The sequence below is a fragment of the Scophthalmus maximus genome, chromosome 10 (assembly GCF_022379125.1).
Source record: "Scophthalmus maximus strain ysfricsl-2021 chromosome 10, ASM2237912v1, whole genome shotgun sequence".
Taxonomy (NCBI): Eukaryota; Metazoa; Chordata; class Actinopteri; order Pleuronectiformes; family Scophthalmidae; genus Scophthalmus; species Scophthalmus maximus.
Window position 1 is genome coordinate 17,778,657 of NC_061524.1, and position 19,222 is coordinate 17,797,878.

At 40.9% G+C, this 19,222-nt stretch overlaps 2 protein-coding genes across 3 annotated transcripts in view; one reads left to right on the top strand and one right to left on the bottom strand.

The window, feature by feature from the left end:
• The window catches only part of sorcs3b (sortilin related VPS10 domain containing receptor 3b), a 43,569-nt gene extending 36,428 nt beyond the window's left edge, over positions 1-7,141 (top strand). The window contains exons 24-27 of the mRNA XM_035606715.2: positions 215-314; positions 1,226-1,331; positions 1,456-1,616; positions 5,656-7,141. Coding sequence (XP_035462608.2) covers positions 215-314; positions 1,226-1,331; positions 1,456-1,616; positions 5,656-5,720 — 432 coding nt within the window. The 3' untranslated portion in view covers positions 5,721-7,141. The remainder of the gene's footprint in view (positions 1-214; positions 315-1,225; positions 1,332-1,455; positions 1,617-5,655) is intronic.
• Positions 7,142-8,467: 1,326 nt separating this feature from the next.
• The window catches only part of LOC118284189 (VPS10 domain-containing receptor SorCS1-like), a 45,529-nt gene continuing 34,774 nt past the window's right edge, over positions 8,468-19,222 (bottom strand). The window contains exons 22-27 of one of the 2 annotated variants that reach the window (XM_047335327.1): positions 18,643-18,755; positions 17,210-17,344; positions 14,027-14,126; positions 13,475-13,583; positions 12,197-12,351; positions 8,468-10,676 (exon numbers count right to left, since the gene is read on the bottom strand). In XM_047335327.1, the coding sequence (XP_047191283.1) occupies positions 10,618-10,676; positions 12,197-12,351; positions 13,475-13,583; positions 14,027-14,126; positions 17,210-17,344; positions 18,643-18,755 (671 nt within the window). In that variant the 3' untranslated portion in view covers positions 8,468-10,617. The remainder of the gene's footprint in view (positions 10,677-12,196; positions 12,352-13,474; positions 13,584-14,026; positions 14,127-17,209; positions 17,345-18,642; positions 18,756-19,222) is intronic. The other variant, XM_047335328.1, reaches the window with a different exon arrangement.

The following is a 19,222-nucleotide window of genomic DNA, read 5'->3' on the forward strand; positions in this document are numbered from 1 at the left end:
AGTCAATGTAGAGAAATTAGAGTGGTGTCAATAGTCTCATCTAACATATTTAATGACTTGTTATTTCAGAATATCTTGACTGTAAATTGGCAGATCATTAAATGAAGATGACATTATGATATTTAATCTTGGAGCAATTTGTTTTTCTTTATTGCAGCAAATCTCCTAATGCTTTTGTTTGTTTGTTTGTTTGTTTGTTCTTTATGAAATACAGATATCAGATATTTTTGTCACTGCCCTGAACCAAGGCCTGGTTCAGTTTGAGCTAAAAGCTGATGTTCGCATTATTGTGTACATGACTCAGCAAACTTTGGGTAAGTTTGTTTGGAATTTTTCCTTATGATTTCTGCACACTTGGAACAGTGCAGTTTCTATATTTAAAAACATTTAGCAGATACATAAAAGAACTGACTATAAAAAGCCTTTGGCTTAATTTATACTTGTATGTCTACATATCCACAGTTCAATTATTATGCTTAGTGATGTGCAAAATGTAAGCCACATATCTTCCTTTGGATGATTTGACATTGAGGTCTTCGCCAACCACTCAAAAAAAAAAAAACAAGGCAAACAGGGCAATATTTCCTGAGTGAGATTCCTATGAAACTGTACATGACAGAATTTAAATATTCACCACAGTCCATCACTTTCGCACCTGAGCATGTAAAATAGCAGTGCACTTCGAAAATCCGCCGATCAATGGCATGATTGACAAAGGAGGCATTTGGTATGCGCTGAGGAAATCAACAGGGTCATCGTGTCATTAGCATATCGCGGAAACGTGTCGATCAACCCGCGTGGCTTTACCCTTTTCATCCACCAACGGATCTGTCTTCATTTGTGTCTGCATACAAAGGTCTGCGTTGCCTTTAAAATGATCAAGAAAGGTCATGGACTTCACAGGCTTCTCTCTGAAGGAGAGAGAGATGGGCGGGGAGGGGAAATATTGCATCTCAGCATTTAAAAGCCATGACTATGCATCAGCTTACCTGCATGATGGACCCCAGGGAGAGGCAGCGGACCTCCTAAAGGTTCCTTTTAACACCCAGGGGGGGATAACGTGCCGAGAGCAGCTCTTCAAACTGTGCCTGCAGTTGTTACATGACGTGGGGTAATAAAAGTAATCTCCTTGAAATAAGACACGGCTCAAGAGAAGACGGAAAGGTTTTAGCACATTTGTCTTTTGGTTTTAATGTGACACCTATTTGACATGTTTGTCTTTCAGCGCCACTTGTGGATTCAAACGCCATCCACAGCGGGTCGGCCATGCTGATGCTGCTCTCTGTGGTATTTGTTGGCTTAGCCGCATTCTTCATCTACAAGTTCAAAAGGTCGGTTTGCTTGGACAAGAAAGTAAATTGGACTGATTTCAGCTGTAAAATTTAAATTGTAATTATTGATTGTTCTGCTTGGTGAAAACATTACATAGTTGCTCTGCCACCTCCTTGTGTTTAGGAAAATCCCGTGGATCCATGTTCAGACAGAAGACAGCCATGAGAAAGAACCGGAAGTGATCAGCACGGTGGGTGAGAACGACAACATGTCCAAGGTGAAGCTCAGCGAGTTTCCCTCTCCGAAAGAACTCATGACAAAGGATCTGGAGGCCAGAAGCAGAGGTACGTCAGCTCCACGTTTATTACTAGTAATACGACTTCTGCTACAATATTCTAAGCGGCAAAAATGGGCCGTGGTGTAGCTACATTGTTGTATATTATACTATTAGATTATTATTATTGATACAGTATCATTTCACCAGCATTTTAATCTTGTGCCCATTTTAATGTAGAGCTAAATTTCCATTTTCTTCGAACTGTTAAGTGGTTTAATTTACTGTAGAGCAATGCATTCTTTTTTATATATGCAATTAGAGATTTTTTTAAATTTTCTTCTGCAAAGTAACTGCAGGTAAGGTGGAGTAAAAAAAAAGCACAATATGTCCTTTGAAATACTTGTACGTGTAGTAAAGTAGTATAGAATTGAAATACTAAAGTAAAACATGTATTGTTACTAACTTTCCGCCACTGATTTGTAAGTCAGTGTACAGTTTTTTAAGACATAGAAAGTATGGCAGCCAAGAAGCAGATATTTAGGTCAAGACTAAATTATACACAGAGCATTTATATCAGTGCGCTCCTCCGATACATTAATGCAGATTTGTAGGGATAACTGTCACTCCAGGAGAATGATGCTGATTAACATTTGATTGGCCCAAAAACACATCACATCAAGACAGCATCTGTGTTGAATGCAATTGAACTGTATTTGGTGTAGACACAAAAACATCACCTTTGTCTCCGTCTTATTGAAACGATACAAAAGGCTCCCCTATGGGCGAGGCGACCATGCACTGGAATGTGGCCCACGACTGCGGTGTCTTTTCCGACGCAGCATGTCATATTTTTGCAAAGTGCACGGCGCGCGCACAACTGCGGCATCTGCGCCGCGAACCAGATATCACTGTGACAAGTTAACTTTTTGATCGCCATGCCTGACATCCACTGTGATCTCTTTTAGATGGGAACTGTTCGGTCCCTGCAGACACTGGGGATTATTTGACAAAAGTAGCACTGCAGTGCTCCTGACACAGACGTGTGGGCATCAGGCCTTTTTTCTGGTAGCTCAGCACTTTGGTTTGTTCCTCATCCCTCAGCTGTTTACACCTTCCCAAGTCTTTGCTGATGTGAAAGAAATGAACCCCTTTTCTGTGGTTGCCGTCAGAAGTGTTTATTTGCAAGAGGGCACGGCAGCGAGGGACCTTTGATTCGGGGCTCGCTAGATTAAACGAATTTACAACCTGCTGTTTAAAGATTTCATTAATATTCTGATGCTTGGTTTGATCCTCATGCTGTCTGACTTTGGCTGGGTTACACATGCTCCCAGAAAGCTTCAATCCATTTCACATAGATAGGGTTAGATCAAAAGCTATCTGCTTTCAAATTAGCTCACAAGTGCAGGATACTGTCCACACATTGTACGATTAATGGGTTATCATGCATTTACAGTTATTTCACACTACTTTGGGAGCAAACTGGCGCGTAACTTAAAACATACCTTGTCTATACACAATATTCCCCTTAATTGCAGTATATTTTATGAAGTATTTCATTTTCCACCGGCCATGAGGTAGGTCTTGCTCCAGCCACTGGAATCATGCCCCCTACCAGAGGAAAAACATGAGCCAGTTTTTATTTAATTAATGTCTTGGTTCAGTGATTTAATGTGTTTTTTCGTTTTAGTCCAAATGGCTTTGCAAGCCCTAAGACGAAGGAGAATCGACAACTCACCGACAGTTGTCACAGCACAGCTCCCGGCAATGACGTCAAGTCACAACGGTCAAAATGCATCACGGTTAAAATGAAGATTTGATCATTTAATGCAGGATTGGACAGATTCAAATGAAAATTTGTACGTAATGTTGGTTTTGTTCCGGATCTTAATTTCGATTCATGTTAATATCAATCGGTCCAAATGATAACATGACAGCGTGTTTCATAATAAGTAGATCTTGTAGTTCAGTTGAAGTTAGTAAAAAAACGAGCAGTAAAAGAGATTCAGGATTCATCTGTATGATGCACTGCACCAAACAGCAAGTCAGAAGCGGTCTACTAGAAATTAGGTTCTGTAAATAAATGCTGTGTAAGAAAATCGTGGGTTATTTCCATAACCACAGTTCTCTAGTCTCTCACGACACTACCCATGATGCTAAGCACATTTTTTTTTAATCAAAACTCTAAGAATCAAACTTAACTATGTTCTAAAAAGCCAAGGCCAGAGTAAAAAAAATGTCTTTGATTGTGAGAAATACAATTAATTTTTGAAGCAAGTTACTTCTACTTACCAGCTCTTTAATGACCACATGATTAATTGCTTTAACTACTAATCAGAGCAAGGGATTCACCCTGCATCTGCTCCGTTGTTTATTCCTCACATCTTATTCAGTGACAAGCTGCAAAAAAAACCAAAACATTCGCAGTCAACCCTTTAATTTGTTGAAAATCCTTAGAGCGGTTGAAATAAATATTTCCATGGCCTCATGATAATGTACAGTATCGAATGGCGACGTGACAGTGAAGAGTGTCCCTCCTGAATCTGAACCTGAATCCGCATCTCCCTTTTGTCGTTTTCATGGAGCTTCATAATGAGTTTCAGGGGTTTGAGTGAAAAAGCTCTAACAAGTCACCGTGCACTGCTTTCTCAGCCCCAAACAGCTGACAGTCCCAGTCACAGGGACATCAGCTGAACATAGTGGAGCGTTTAACAGCCAAACGTCCAGATATTTCCCCCAGGAGTTTGTCTTAAATTAATCAGAAATCCAGAAACACTACTCCAAATAAATGAATGTTACTGAAATGAATTGAAAAATGTTGCTCCTTAACTGATCGTCGTGTACATTGCAAACAAGGTCAACATATCAATTTAAAAGATGATACATATCTCATGTTGTGTTCACAACCTCTTTCCACTGCCTTCAAGTGGCAGTTATTGCAGGTTTAATATATCCAGTGGTAAATAAAGTATGAAATATATAGATTGGGATGAATCAATAGGAAAATGGCTGAAAAGAAACATAAAAGAAAACCAATCCGGAACAGGAAAGAAGTTCTGCTGCTGGCAGATGTGGAACACCAGAGAAATTATTTTCTCCCGACAGTCGAAAATGTGATTCAGAGTCTCTCCGTCCTGTATCTTAAATCTACCTTTAGCCAACTTTTAAATTTAAGAGCCTTTTTACACAGTAATACATTTCATAAAGAGCCTTTATTCTTAATTTCAAACGTTATCTTATCTTTTGCCTATCTTGTTGAGACGGACTACATGCATTGTAGTCTTTAATTATGGGTTAATATTTAGCAAATCGGAATTGACAGCCAGATCTTTACCTTGATAAATGTGTAACTGCCGTATTATTAGTTCTATGGACGAACATAAAATTGTCTTCAGCTGGTTTTTGGCCTGTCGAAAACGTGCCTGTTGGTGTATGGCATTGTTATAAAAAATATCCTATTGGGGATTATGGGGAGTTTAATTTACAAAAACAAAGAAATTATCATAATCATAATCGTTTGGGGTCTCGATAACAGCTCATACAAAGCACTTCAGAGGTAACACCGCTCTTCGCGGGGTCTTTAGCAACACTCCCGCCAAGTTAGAAGTCGATCTGATGAGCAGTTGCAGGATGCAGCTCCGTTCAAATCACTTGATTTTGAACTACTGACACAGTTGGAAGATAAAGTGGCACCTTGTATAAAAAAGCCAGTTTACACACAATCTGACGACCCCTCTTGTCACAGCGTTCGCATCTTATCAGCCCCCCATCACCAGCTCAGACATGCTCGGTAAGGCCCTGTGCCTTTGTTGGAACAACAGGGGGCTTTTCAACCAAAATCCCTGGGTGATGAATTCATAATCAAGTGTAAAAGCGTGTGCAAACCATTTGATCTTCAAGCAAAAAAGATTAGAGAAATCTGGATAGAACTTCTGAGTTGTTTGACTGATGTTTAAAAGCAGTTATTACCTCACCCCAAAATCATGTGTCATGGAGATAAAGCCAAAACATCACAGATAGTAGGAACGTGTCATGTGCATGTGAAGTCAAAGGAGTTGACTGTCCGCCGTATTTAATGCGTTTTATTATTTGTTTGTATGTTTTTTCAGGAGGAACTGGAAGAAATATGGAGAGAATTGTAACGAGGGAATTTCCAAACTGTACTAATGTCTAAGACAAGTGCTCTGTTACTGAGTAAGTACAGACTGTTGTGTTCCACTTGTGCTGAAATAGTTTGCTATGTTGGCATTGTTAATGATTTATTTATTCATTTCACAATGATAGTGGCTACCGTTCGAAGTCATGTTTGTAGCTCACATGGATGGATAAAGTAAATATCGGTTCACAGTACCAGACTCAGGGGCCTCTAGTTTGATGGCGACGAATTGCTGAAATTGGCTCATGACAACTACAGCACCCAGCACAAAAATGTCCAATTAGCATCAGGAATCCCTTGTTCTCTACCACCACCACCATGGATGTCACTAATTTGGGTATGTTGTGAATGTTCAGCTGATACTGACATTTTTTTTTCCTACTCTCTGTGACATCAGTATGGTTCTTTATTAGGATAATATATGGATATAGGAGGCACAGACTGAGTCACTAAAAATTATTCTGTAATTGTGAGGTAAATGTAAATTGCTAGAATTCCTTTCTATTATTAGAAAAGGTTAGTAGAGAACGATTGTATAGGTTTTACTGTGTAAGTTTGATGAATCCCCCTTAAATTCAGGATTGAACTTACATTTCCTGCGTTACTTCATGGATATTCAGCCACGTTGTCATTATCCAGGACCGAAAATGATGAAATAAAGAGTTGTCACTGAAGGGATAACACATACCTCCATATGACAGAAATATAATTAATAGGTCATTTTAGGTTCAGCCTACTGTGATGCTTTAAACCTGGATGAACATGACCATTTACTGCCCTTTAACTAGAGGTCTTTGAGTTATAAATATAATGAATATATGTAAAAAAAAAAAAAAAATAAAAAAAAAAATAATAAAAGTCTAGATTTTACTAATGCATAGAAGAATTTGTAGTTGGTTTTGCTTTATAAGATAACATGGTGCTTTCAATGACTGTCTCTCAGATGATGGTACACAACACAACCCGTGAACTATGGACACAAAGGTTTTGCCCTTAGAAGCGAAAAACACTGACAACTTGTATATAGAACAAGGTTGGATGTAAATCTAGATGGTAGCTTCATCCTACTTCACTGTAAAGTCAACCCACTGAACACACTCAACCACTGTATGTCCTCCTTTTTATTTTTTCCAGCAGCATGCCCTAATTATCTGTGATAAAAGACTCAAGATTATCTTAGGGTGAGCGAGTACTGTATATATATTATATATATATATGTATATTTCATGGTGATTTTGAAGTTTACTTGACACATTAAAACAACTTAATAAACACCCCGTCTAATAGTCCAGTTGTGCAATTGCCAAAAGTTGTGCATGATCTATGATATTGTTCCCTTTTTGTCGATGAGAAAAATGGTCTTGTTTTGATTCATATTTCTTACTGTGAACAAATTGCCATTTTGAAATTGTTCAAAATAAATGTATTTTTATACGTTATTCTGCCTGTGTTTATTTTGCGCGCACCTGCAGCACACTCTGTGATGGAATATGGAGGAATCCTAATATGGTTTATACCCTTGTTTCCTAGCAGAGCAGAGGGATATGACAAAGCAGCCTTTTTGGCTGTCAAGTGAATGAGAAATGACCGTGTTGTCATGACCATAAACCCGAAAACAAATGGGCTCATGAAGCTTTGGTTTTACAACATAGCGATAGTCTTATCTGAAACACAGGTGCCCTGCAGCAGACAGTGTATCATCTCAGCTCACCTCTCTTAATGATCCCAAAGAGACTCGGAGGTTGGACTTAATGGACAGGAGTGTGATAAACACATGAAGAGTCCCCTCTGACACCTAGAGCTTCATTGCAACACTACCAGCGCCCTCACACCACTCTCACTTACAGGTGGTTTCTGTTTAATGGGAACAATTACGGAAGCTGGAGTCGGGCGATGAAATGCATGATTTTGTAAGGGATTTCTGGCATTAGTATTTCTCTCTCTCCATCCTCCGATTTAGAAAAGTCTTGTTCTCATAAACGTGGCAAAGAGACACTGGGGTTGGAGGAGAGGATTGTGCGGTTGATTGGCTGAAACAAATCTTCACACGGACACACACAAGCAGCAACAAGGCCCTTCTTTCTTTTTTGTTTTGCATTTTGTTTGCCACTTCAGCAGCTTCATATCACACACACACACACACACCAATCTTCCTCACTCCAACAGCCATCAGCGCCCCAAGATTCTTCTGCGTGCTCCTGCTCTCAGTCTGAATTAACACCAAGGCCTTTCTCTAACTGCCCTGGGATGTTCGGCGGCGCACAATCAAATTGAACGGTGACAATCACTAATGGATGATTCGCTGCAGCCAGACACTGTAATGTAACACTCAATGAAAGGAAACATGCTCATCAATTTCACACTGTGGCTAACACAATATTGCCGTGGGTTATTGTTGGGGGACATTTTTCATTCAAGGTGCCACCCGGACTGGGAAAATTGTCCGTGTGTGTGTGTGTGTGTGTGTGTATGTCTCGAATTTCCTGGAGAGCAGATAATTAATTTGTAGCACAGTGGGAGAGCCAAGGAACCAGCCCATTAGAATCACTCCAGGCTACTTGGTGCTTTTCATTGTCCTGCCGCTCAGCACCGCCGTATCCTGCAAATAGCTGCACTGAAACTTTTGGCAATGTTAAGCAACACTTGTTAGACACAAAGCAGAAAAAAGCACATGATTCAAAGTCATAAGTGAAAGTCAATCAAAGCTTCCGATTTGTGATGGGCTCACGGTCGGCTGCGGTGGAGTCGTACAGTTCTGCCCTTCACAAAGTCTATTGATCCACTAAAAGCTGCAGTCAACAACATGGATATTAACTGATCGAAGACGGCAAAAATAAGCTGTTCATGCTTTTAGAAATGTACCAACCAGCCATGCTGCATCAATTCTGTGTTTCTGCTTTATTCCGCAACCATGGTTACTTTTGTAAGTTCAGATGAAGAACACAGAAACATCCCCACTGATTAATCACGTTACTTGTAATGAATGAGTTGTCTCGCCTCTTGAGAAGTGGAAAGTACTGCAGATCACATTTCTAACATTTCATTTTCTCCTAGTCAAGACATATTTAAATAGTCCCTTGAAATAGGAAAAAAAAACATCATGCAAATATGCTCACAATCATATTCACAGGTTGATTAGTGGGACAACAGAAAGAGTTCAGTTGAATAAATATCAAGCACAAAATAAAACTCTTCCGATGAGCGGTGCGGGGGAGACGAGAGTTCATCTGATCGTGAGCACAAGTTTATTTATGCTTCGGGCTCAAATGGCGGAATGGAAGGAAGTATGGAGGAACCTCTAGTCAATACGTCTTCCTGACATATGATGCTGAGAACACTTAAAAAGAAAAGTTTGACGAAGAAAAAACTTCAGTACTTATCCCGAAGAGACAGAGGCTGACCAAAGCTCTGTGTGTAGGCTGAGCCTTATTGACAGGAGATACGTCTTTCTGTATCTGTGTCGCTCACAGCGAAGGAGATGAACAAATCTGCAGCCTTTTGTCTGCCGAGTCCTCGGGGGGGGGGGGGGCAAAGCCAGAACCGACTGCAGGCTCCTCTGATTGACTGTAAACGGAGGATATGCCATGTTCAGATGTCGGTATCATCATGGTTAATATGAACGGTGAGGGGAAAAAAAGAAAAGCCATTTTAACTGTACATTTCATCAAGGAAAAAGACAGACGTTTCCATTCAAACCTGGTGTAGTTGCCTGCGTTGCACTTTACCTTTGAGAAGGCACCACGACCTTGACAATGAAATCAGTTCACAGAAACGCAACAGAAACATCCGAGCGTTTGGAACTGTGCCCATTCAGCAGTCGCTAAATCTAGCAGCGGATGAAACTAAACTAATGACTAATTAAAACACAACTGTGCCACTTTGTTGCTGCAGTACAGTAAGTGTTTGCGGCGTCTCCTTCAACACAGGAATTATTCCGAATAATAAACACTGTTCTCCTTCTAGAAACTAGAATGTACAAGAAACGCTCGCGGCAACAAATTAATGCGAAGCGCAAGTTTGAAAGTCGCGGCTTTGTTTGTCTGTTAATCAAATCAAATACGAGATTGCTGCTGCGAAAATAATCCGTGTGCATGATCTAGATTAGAAGATTTGTGTATAATCTGTTTTAAAAAAGTAGGTTTAATATGTATGATTCCAGCATTTGCTCCGGTGTCACTTAAATGACTTTAGTCTCCTAAACAAGAGGGATTGCTCAGTTCCTCATCTACTGTATGCACCTACCTGGTATATCCACTTTCACCTTCTCTTCTTATTTTTGTTATGACATATAACATTTGGCAAAGCAAAGAGACAGAAAACACAGATCTGGGACTAGAGGCCTCCTCTTCATCTCCTGGATATTGCAAGCTTTCATTTGATGAGAATCTGGTGATAAGATTAACTGATAGTGCAGAGCTTAATGAATCTGCTTCCCTCACTGTCTTAACCCCGAAAAGATACTTCCACACAGTTAAACAAAGTAAACTTCACAAACACCCACAAGCCCACAGAGCAGGAATGAAAGCATTTTTTTTTTTTGTTTTGAAATGTTATTACACATCAGTTCTGTTCCGCCGTTTGATATTTCCATATTTGCAGCAGACGCAGCTGTAACGCAGCTGGGACAAATAACATTTACCTCTTCCATTGTGGATGTTGTTATTTACATAAAAAGATCAATGTCCTTGCAAAAATACAAGTATTTTCAGTCAAAAAGGGTCCCATTTCTCCGAGAAGCGAGTATAAATCTGTACAGTCTCCTCGGAGGGATTAGGCAGCACAGTGTGAACTGGTCCATCCATGCATGGGTAGCAAAACACTCGAGACCATTCATTGTGACCGTGGTTTCATAGCTTGCTGGAAGTAACTGCCAAAGAAGATGTATTGCTTTTGAGTCGGTCATAGACTCTCAACATTAAAACACATGGGGCGCTTCATCAGCGAGCTTGATGTCTGCGTGAGATGGCAGGTAGCCTGGCAGGGGAGAAGAAAGGAAAAAAGAGACAGGAGGAATTTTATGTAGCTATTTGCATGCGGGTGTATTTGTTTTTTGCAGGCAAACACATTCATCTTGGATGGGTCGATTGTTTAGCTACGGGTGGAGGTAAATCAGCTGGAAACCTCATAGATATTTCTTGATGAAAATGCTTTCACCACTCCGCTACTTTCCTGATGCGCTAATTATTTTATTGGGTCAAATAATTCACCCAGACATCTCATCACTTTTGGCTCGCGCTTGATTCTGCTTCGCTTACCTGTGAATACTAATACCTCACTATGTCAAACTGAGGTTGGCGAATACATAAATGTACAGCACCCAGTAATGACCGCATATTGGCATTTTACATGACAACACAAGGGGGGAGGGAGGGTCGCAGCAGCAGTTGATAATAAGTGACAACCTTATTGAAATTGTGTGTTTTGTAAAAGTTCACACAATTTACAAAACAAAAGATTTTCTCACGACCCTTGTGGTATGTGACAATGCACATAATTCTTAGTTTTATTTGCTGCCACAACTTTAAACACAAAGGCGATGAGCTAAAGGTTTGCGTTGCTCATAGCATTAACAAATATTATAACCCTCTGTTCAATCAAACTGCTCCACAATCATCACTCGCGTATGATGTCTGTGACACCATTCTGCTGTGGTGAGGAACAAATATGGCCAAAGTGATTATTAGTGGTAAGTGGTTAATATATAGTGATGCTGCAGTTTGTAGTCCGGTTGTGCAGTGTTGTGCTAAACAAGATGATGGTACATTGATGGCACAATAGTTTCCTTGTCATGTGTGGGTGTTGGATTGAAATGTGTTTAGCTAGGTGTACTTAATAAACTGGTGTCTATCTGTGTGCATGACGATTTGTGCAGCAGGAGAAAGAAGCTTACAGTTCTCCTGATAAACGTTCTCCCATGCGTCTACAAGTCAGCTAGACTGACGACTGCATTAACACACGGACACACAGAGTCAGTGTTTCTGCAACTTCCCAAGAAAAAACAGTTCAACAAAACTTGTTTCAATTTAGGTGAATGCCAGTGTTACTCTTCACAAGTGTCGCTCTGAGCGTTTTTTGGTGGAACTCCTCTCTGCCTAAGACATAATTCCAATAAGAAAATTGTGGATTTTCTAGAGTATTAGATACATTGTTCCAGGAGAGTCTTGCTGGTATTGAATTTTCTAAATGTGAATTGTTTTTGTCCTTAAATCTGTGGGGACAACTAATGAAATTCCTTCCGCCTCCGCTGTGTTGGTGTGGCAGCAGAAATCACATTGAAGTCTCAAAACCTGGTCAAATAAATCCACTGCTGGTCACTTTTGTAGCTTTGAAAATTGATAGATTCCATGCAGACCTCTTTTGCCGGTCTGATACAACAGACAGATAGAGAACACAACGACTAACCTTGACTGTCCAGCACAAAAAAATAAAGAACCAGTCCCTGTGTATTCTCGAGGCATGCCTATATCTTTAAGAAAAAATAGATGCATTAGTACCTCTACTTTTTGTGTCCAGCTGAACATCCACGTGATCCAGTGAAGTCAGCGTGTCCCCCTCAGGCTCTGGGACGGCTATGGAGGTCACTGTGGGGATGACCTCTTGTTCTTTGTCAGGCTGCTCCGCTGTGTAAGTGTTGATGCCTGGAAACTTCCTGACGGTCGTGCAGAGGAAATATATATATATATATATATTTTTTTAAAGGCAAGTTAATGGAAAGCTGCCATCAGGTCTGTTTCACTAATGTTTGCACTAAGCATAATGTGCCGTGCGCTATTTTTGACTGTTAAAGATGGGAGAGGATTGCTTGAAAGCTGGAATCTAGGGCATTTTGTGTTCCACTGGGCATTGCTCTCTCACTTTCATATTGTTCACCTCAGTTTTCAATCAATTTTTCATTCCCCCAATTCTGCTTAAAACTAACATCTTGCATTTCTAATTTCAGATTCCCCCCCTTGTGAGTTTGTGCCGCAGCTGGTGCTGTGACATCTGATGCAGCTTTAGACACTCAAAAGTTGATTTCTTAATGTAGTAATTACAGTCCTGAAAGTTAAAGCTAAGTGGTGCTTTGCTTTATAATAATGAATCAAAATTCGACAAACTGCCAGAGAAGTGAACCGTTCCCCTGGGATTGGCATGGGATTACCCGCAGCAGAGGAAACTATTTACTGTATGTCCCTCACTGTATAATGTGTGTTGTCTCAGGACTTATCTCCTCAACCTTCCCTGCCATTCGGCGGAGTGTGCCTCACCTTGAATGGCTGTGTTTAGCATTTTCCTAAAGGTCAACCCTCACATTGTCAGATAGATGAATATTGATAACTGCAGGACTATGACACCCATTCGGCACTCTGTGAGAGAATTGATTAGACTGTCATTCCCTGTAATATTCTGCAGATTGAGACAGAGGGGAATCGTCTTATTCCGCAAGCTATTATTGTGCCGCGGATGACCATAACTGAGAGATATATGGCGTCTGAATACTTCTGTAAAGTTTCAGGAGTTCAGCGCTGAGGTGCTGGGTTGTAGATAATGGGGACGATTTTATATAGGGCCATTATGCAAATGTGAACACACACCGCTCATGAGCATGCGCACGCGGGCACACACACACACACACACACACACACACACACACACACACATACAAATAAAACAGCAGTAACACTGTCTCATTGTTGATATTTTCAATGATGTGTTTTCCTACTTTCTGCCTAACAGTTTTCACTTTCACTGTGCTGTGTAAGTGCGAATATATTTTGTCCAGAATACTGTACCTTTTAAAAGTATATATCAAAAAGACGGCCAATCCCATCAGCACGACTGAAACGAGCAAGATGACTGCAGTGCTGCTGTGGCCGCTGTCACTGCTGTCCACGAGAGGTGCTTTGAAGGAGAAAGAGTGACAGAGACAATGAGTGCACATTCAGGGCAAAAAAAAAAAAAGATATGAAATATGAACCTATTAAATAAGAAAGGGGGGAATAAACAATGTTTTGTTTTGCTGACAACATTTGAGAGTTAGGACCAAGGGAGCAATCAATACTTTCCACTATCTTTTTCTTTTTCGTGTGGTTTTCACCAGGTCACCAGGATAATCTCCTCACTATCATTATTTCCTTTTCAGGATGTCCTGGGTGAATACATTAAGAGCAGTTTCTATGATCCCGATTCCAGTTTCTGATTGTCTTCGTCCTCATCTCCGAACTGGAAGAATTGCACAAAGTCTGGCCTAAAATAAGAGACAACCACTTGAAAGGCACCCCTTCCCCAAAAAGGATTTGGACTAGCATTAGTTCAGGTAGGTGTGCGGCGGACGGCAGACTCACCCGGAGACAGCCGCGTGGCGTACACATTCACCTGCACCCCGGGTCTGAGCGTGAACTGGATGAGGTCCTGGTTCAGAGCACTTAGCAGAACCTGAGAAAGCTATGAGGAGGAGTGACAGAGCAGAGAGGACCGCGTTAGCAGCGGCAGCACAGCAATATTCCACTGTCATCAATATTTCAGCTGCAGTCATTTCATCCAACAGCCTAAATTATGAATCTAGAAATTTTGCTTCCTTCTAAAGAGGAGCAAATGTTGATATGACACATGGAAAACTGAACCCGCTGCACCGAAAAACCACGGGGAAAACCTTATCAGGTGAAGGGCCCTGTGGTGTGGAAGTGACATTTAACCAAAGGAATCTCGCTATTCCCATCACAACAAGGAACTCCTTTTTCTACCTTCTACATAGCCCTGAAGACAACAATGATTCAGTGATGTAAAAGTTCAGTGAGGCTAAGCTATTGTAAATCAAAGTATGTCCTAATATCATAAAATTGCACTTTTAATTTGTCTCCCCAAAGTGACGCGAGTTCCCCTGCTTTTCACACCTAGATGGAGCAGTCATCTAACAAGAGACCAAAATGCCTTCCTGAAGCCCATTTGAGTCCTTAGCAATGCCTCACCAATTCCATCTCGCTGTTTCTAAAATCTTTCCACTGGTTAAAATTAGACTGCTCTACACAGTATGAATAATTACTTTTTGTTCTAGTGGCATATCAGGGTCAGTAAATCTATTACACATTTTAATAAGCCGCTCCACACACACACACACGCGCACACTCGCCACATGAACGTGTGTACGCGTGGGCACACACTCACTCAGCGCATCCACGTTGCAAGTCATTCACAGGAGATGAGAACAGTGAACTGAAGATTTATTACCCTATTGTCTGTGAGGTTCTGCCAGGTAATCAGACAGGCTTTAGATAAATACATCTCTTTAATTCCCAATCCAAGCCGCCTGCCCCAGTTTGTCTCCTTCCTCCGTGCTGCCAATTATATGATGCATCAATGTAATTAAATACCTATTAACTTAGTTCAAGACCGACTATGAGCCAGCAAAATTATGTTTACTTGTGATACATTGAGCTCCTATCTGTTCTGAGGAATAAATGAGCTCGTCTGGCGGGTGGCTTTAAAAAATGACTCTGGTTAATGATTTTGTTTACATATTGAACAGCCCTCTATAACGCGAAGACAGATCAATTTTGAAGATCCAGGAAACTCGTGTTACTGTAGGAAAACAACAAGCACAAAGCATGGCGGCTTTAAAGGACGGTGTTGTTATTATCTGAAGGTTTATGCAAGTGTCTTAACTTCTCTAGAAGACGGCGCGTACTGGGGGCGCTTATTTTCAGTGCTCTGATGGATGCTGGTTCGGTGCTTTTACATGGGAAGACATTGCCCTCTGGTGTTGACATTATGCATTACTCTTTCAGAGGTGTTGGAATACGAAACACACATGGGGACGCGGGGAACATTAAGCCATTTAGCACTTAAGCAGTAAAGACACAAAATCACTTCGGAAAGGTTGAGCGTCTGTGAAACAAATGAGGGCAATTAGGGGGGAAACATGCAGAGGGAAACAATCCCGAATTAACAGCTCAACTTTGTGCTGCACGTTCAACCTATTGTAGCTGTTGAGTCACGGATATGGTAGAATTGAGAAGCAGTTCTTTGATTGAGCGACTCTAAGGTTTTACTCTAGAAGCTGGAAACCTAAATGAGAGAGTTCGTATAGAGCTATATGAGCTGAGATCGTATGTATCTGTATATGAACAGTGGAGTTATAAACATCTTCCTTCTTCCTCTGTATTTTCACTTAATGGATCACACGGCAGGTTTTCCTTTTCGCATTTTTTTTACCCCAATTACAACAACAAAAACTACATCCTCCATTACGGCTGACCTTTCCCCAAGAATTTACATAGCATTTTCCCACCCAACCATGTAGCCAGTGGTCCACCGTTGTATGAAAATACATTTGCCGAGACTTTAAACTCGGCTGACTTTGATAATCCATCACGGTGAGTATCATGTCTGCATTTATTTTTGTCAAAGTTAACCTTATTTTCACGTGGCGACAGAGTGCAGACTTTCCAAGTCAAGCTGCACTTAGAACTGTGTTACCAAGCAACGAAAATGTAACTTTGACAATAAATGCGGACATGACGCTCATTGTGATGTATTGCCTCACCCACACACGTTTGAGGACTCTAAAAAGCAGATTTTCTGAAAATGGACTGAAATGAACAGAAACCAGTGGCCTCCTGGAAGGTAGAAAAATGATTTAAATGTAAAATAAAAAAGAATTTCATAAAAGAACTGGAAATTAATAAGTGATGATGCAAATGACATTTGATGTTCAGCCTCATGTATAAGAGATTGTGAATCTCAAACAGAGGAGGAAAATGGGCCAGAGAATATATAAAACTAAAACAGTGGTAACCAACTTCCTAAGACGTATCATTTCACTGTATTTGGATAACAGTGCAAACATACTATAGTACTATCGTTAGATATCTCAAGGTCGGAGGCTTCTTGAGTAATAAGCTTAAAAGCCCAGGGGAACGATTGTTTAACACATTCACTCAAGCCATACGATTACACAATTACACAATTATGTAATGGGATACAAAATTCCAAAAACAACAATTTGAAATTGGAGAAATATTAGATGATATCAGTTACGGTTACAAAATTCATACCGTGAGGTTCCCATTGACAAAACAAATGCTGAAGGCAGAATAAATGTTCTTTTTTTAACTTATTCATATTGGCAAGAGATTGAAAATGGTAAAAGATGTGTAATAATGGGAAAAAAATATGTAAGTCTGTAAATGTGTCTATATGCGCCTATAGTATGTAACTAATTACATATATCACTTTTTTATGTCAATAAAAATAGAATAATAAAGCTGTGAAACTAGATGCCACCTTTTGGAGATGGGAATGTTGAAACATCATAACATATGTTCCCTTTTAATTGCAACAGCAGCTTAGAGTCACGACTTCACCGCATTGTATGAAAACTCAAAAGTAAAGATCACGTTCTCCAGGGACATTCTCTCTCTGGAGTCTCTTGACTACCTCGGCTCACTTTTCAGCGGCTTTAATTATCACAGAAAAGCACATCGTAGCGAGCGTCTGCCAGGGGCCATTAAACGTGATTTGATGACTACCTGATCCAGGTGCGCCCACTTCTCATCCGTGGCTCCGTCTCTTGACCTCTTCTCCGGCAGGATGAAAATCTCCGCCGTGGTTGGTAAACCTGGAAGCACCGTGACCAGGAGCTGATCTGCACTGATTCCTGTGACCTTTAATAAGAGCAACAAAACCTCATTAATGGGGTTTTTGATTGACACTGTTTCGGGGGGGGGGCCGACATTCTACGCTCTGGCCCTGAAAAATGATTCTTGGGAGGCGGGGAGGGGGGGGGGGGGGGGGGGGGGGGGGCACCTGTATTAACGAGTACATACTGTTGGCTCTCCGCTTCAAATAACATTTGCCTTAGTACCAGTCTCTGTCAAGATACGATGCACAGATCAACTAAAACACACAAGTGCAATTTGACAGTCTTTGGTAAAGGCCAGGGCTTTGTGTTCATTTATGCCGTAGCCAGAGGTCTGCTGTCAGTTTCGAGGTGTAAAGCAGGTTAATATCTGACAAGACAGAAGGTCAAAGTGAATGTTTCAAACTGAGGGCTACCGTAGAATATATATATAGAGCTCATAACCCACTTTTTTTGGGCATCCCCGCTGTGTCTGAGAGGGGAAAGCAGATGCACTTAACCGCAGAAGGCTCACTTTACGTGCGGTTTCCATGTTCTCTCTGCAGGCAATAGCATTCATCTTCTTAGAGAGCAAAAAGCAGCTGTCATGGAAGGGAAATGAATGCCCTTTATTATTTTTGACAAGTTCATTGGAAAGTATGTACTGTCGATGGTGATTCGCTGTGATGTTCTACAGATGGTTGACAAGTTAATGGAACAACCAAGGTGTTGTCAAGCCTCTGAATTCTACTGAGGGGAAAAACAACAACAGACCAGATGGCGGTGTTAGGGTGCGTATTCCTAAATCTCAAAAGGAGTTCAGTTGGGCTGAGATCAAGATACTTTGAGGCCACTTGCGATGGGTTGATGAAGCCTTGTTGACGCATTATGGCTTTCAAGCAAGAATGTAGTTATACAACTATACACCCTACAAGCTCCTGCATAACTTTAGACCAAATTGTTTCCATACTGGAGACAACCAAAACCCTTGCTCCCTGTATGGCTGCAGTTGCATTTGGCTGCCCTCATTTGTTCAGGTTTTTCCTTTAATTTGTCCCCCATCCTCATTGCGAGGTGAACGAACTAATCACACAGCAAAGGAGGGCAAAGACACTGCAAGTTGTAAAGTGCAACACTTGATACAGGACCACATGCATACATTACAAATGCAGCAGAACCAAGTAGGGAGATGTCATCGGCTCAGTACAGAGAGACTTAAGCTTTTCTCTCCAGGCTGGTGCAAAGCTGCTAATTGCCACAATCTGAAGGAGGTCCTTTGGAGTTTAGGTCGTCCCTTATTATCTTGCAGTCGTCGTACGAGCAGCTAGCAGCTGAAAAACTGACCTGAACCGTGGAGCTCTTCACCACTCTGCAGATGTCCTCCCTCCACTCAGACACCCCCGGGTTCAGCTCGTCCAAATTAGACGAAAAGGCCAAAACATGTGACCGGAAATAATCTGAAATAGTCAGAAATTAAATTCGGTCAATGTGCTCCTCCTTTCTCGCTTCATTATGTAGAATCCCTCTTCACAATAAGCTCCGTCAGTTATGAAATAACCCCTACATTTGTTGTGGGGAGTTCACGCCTGTACAAAGTAAAATTCTGTTGCCCAAATTGTGAGGGCAGATCAGTTTAAACAATAATAAGTAAAGAAAGAAATGATTACATACACTGAGAAAAGATCAATTAATGTATGAATGTAGAAGTTCAGCAATTAGCTGAGTGTGACTTTACAAGCTACTGTCAAAACACATTCAAATGGAAAAACCTTTGTGCTTCAAAGTTTCGCATAAAGGTTCATCCTTACCACCTACATGAGCTTATTTTATGGCCTTCATCGACCAAGTGGAGTTTGGTCCCCAAGTACCTCTTATCAAACGTTGTAGACATGGAACTAAACCATCTCCATTACAAACCAATTCA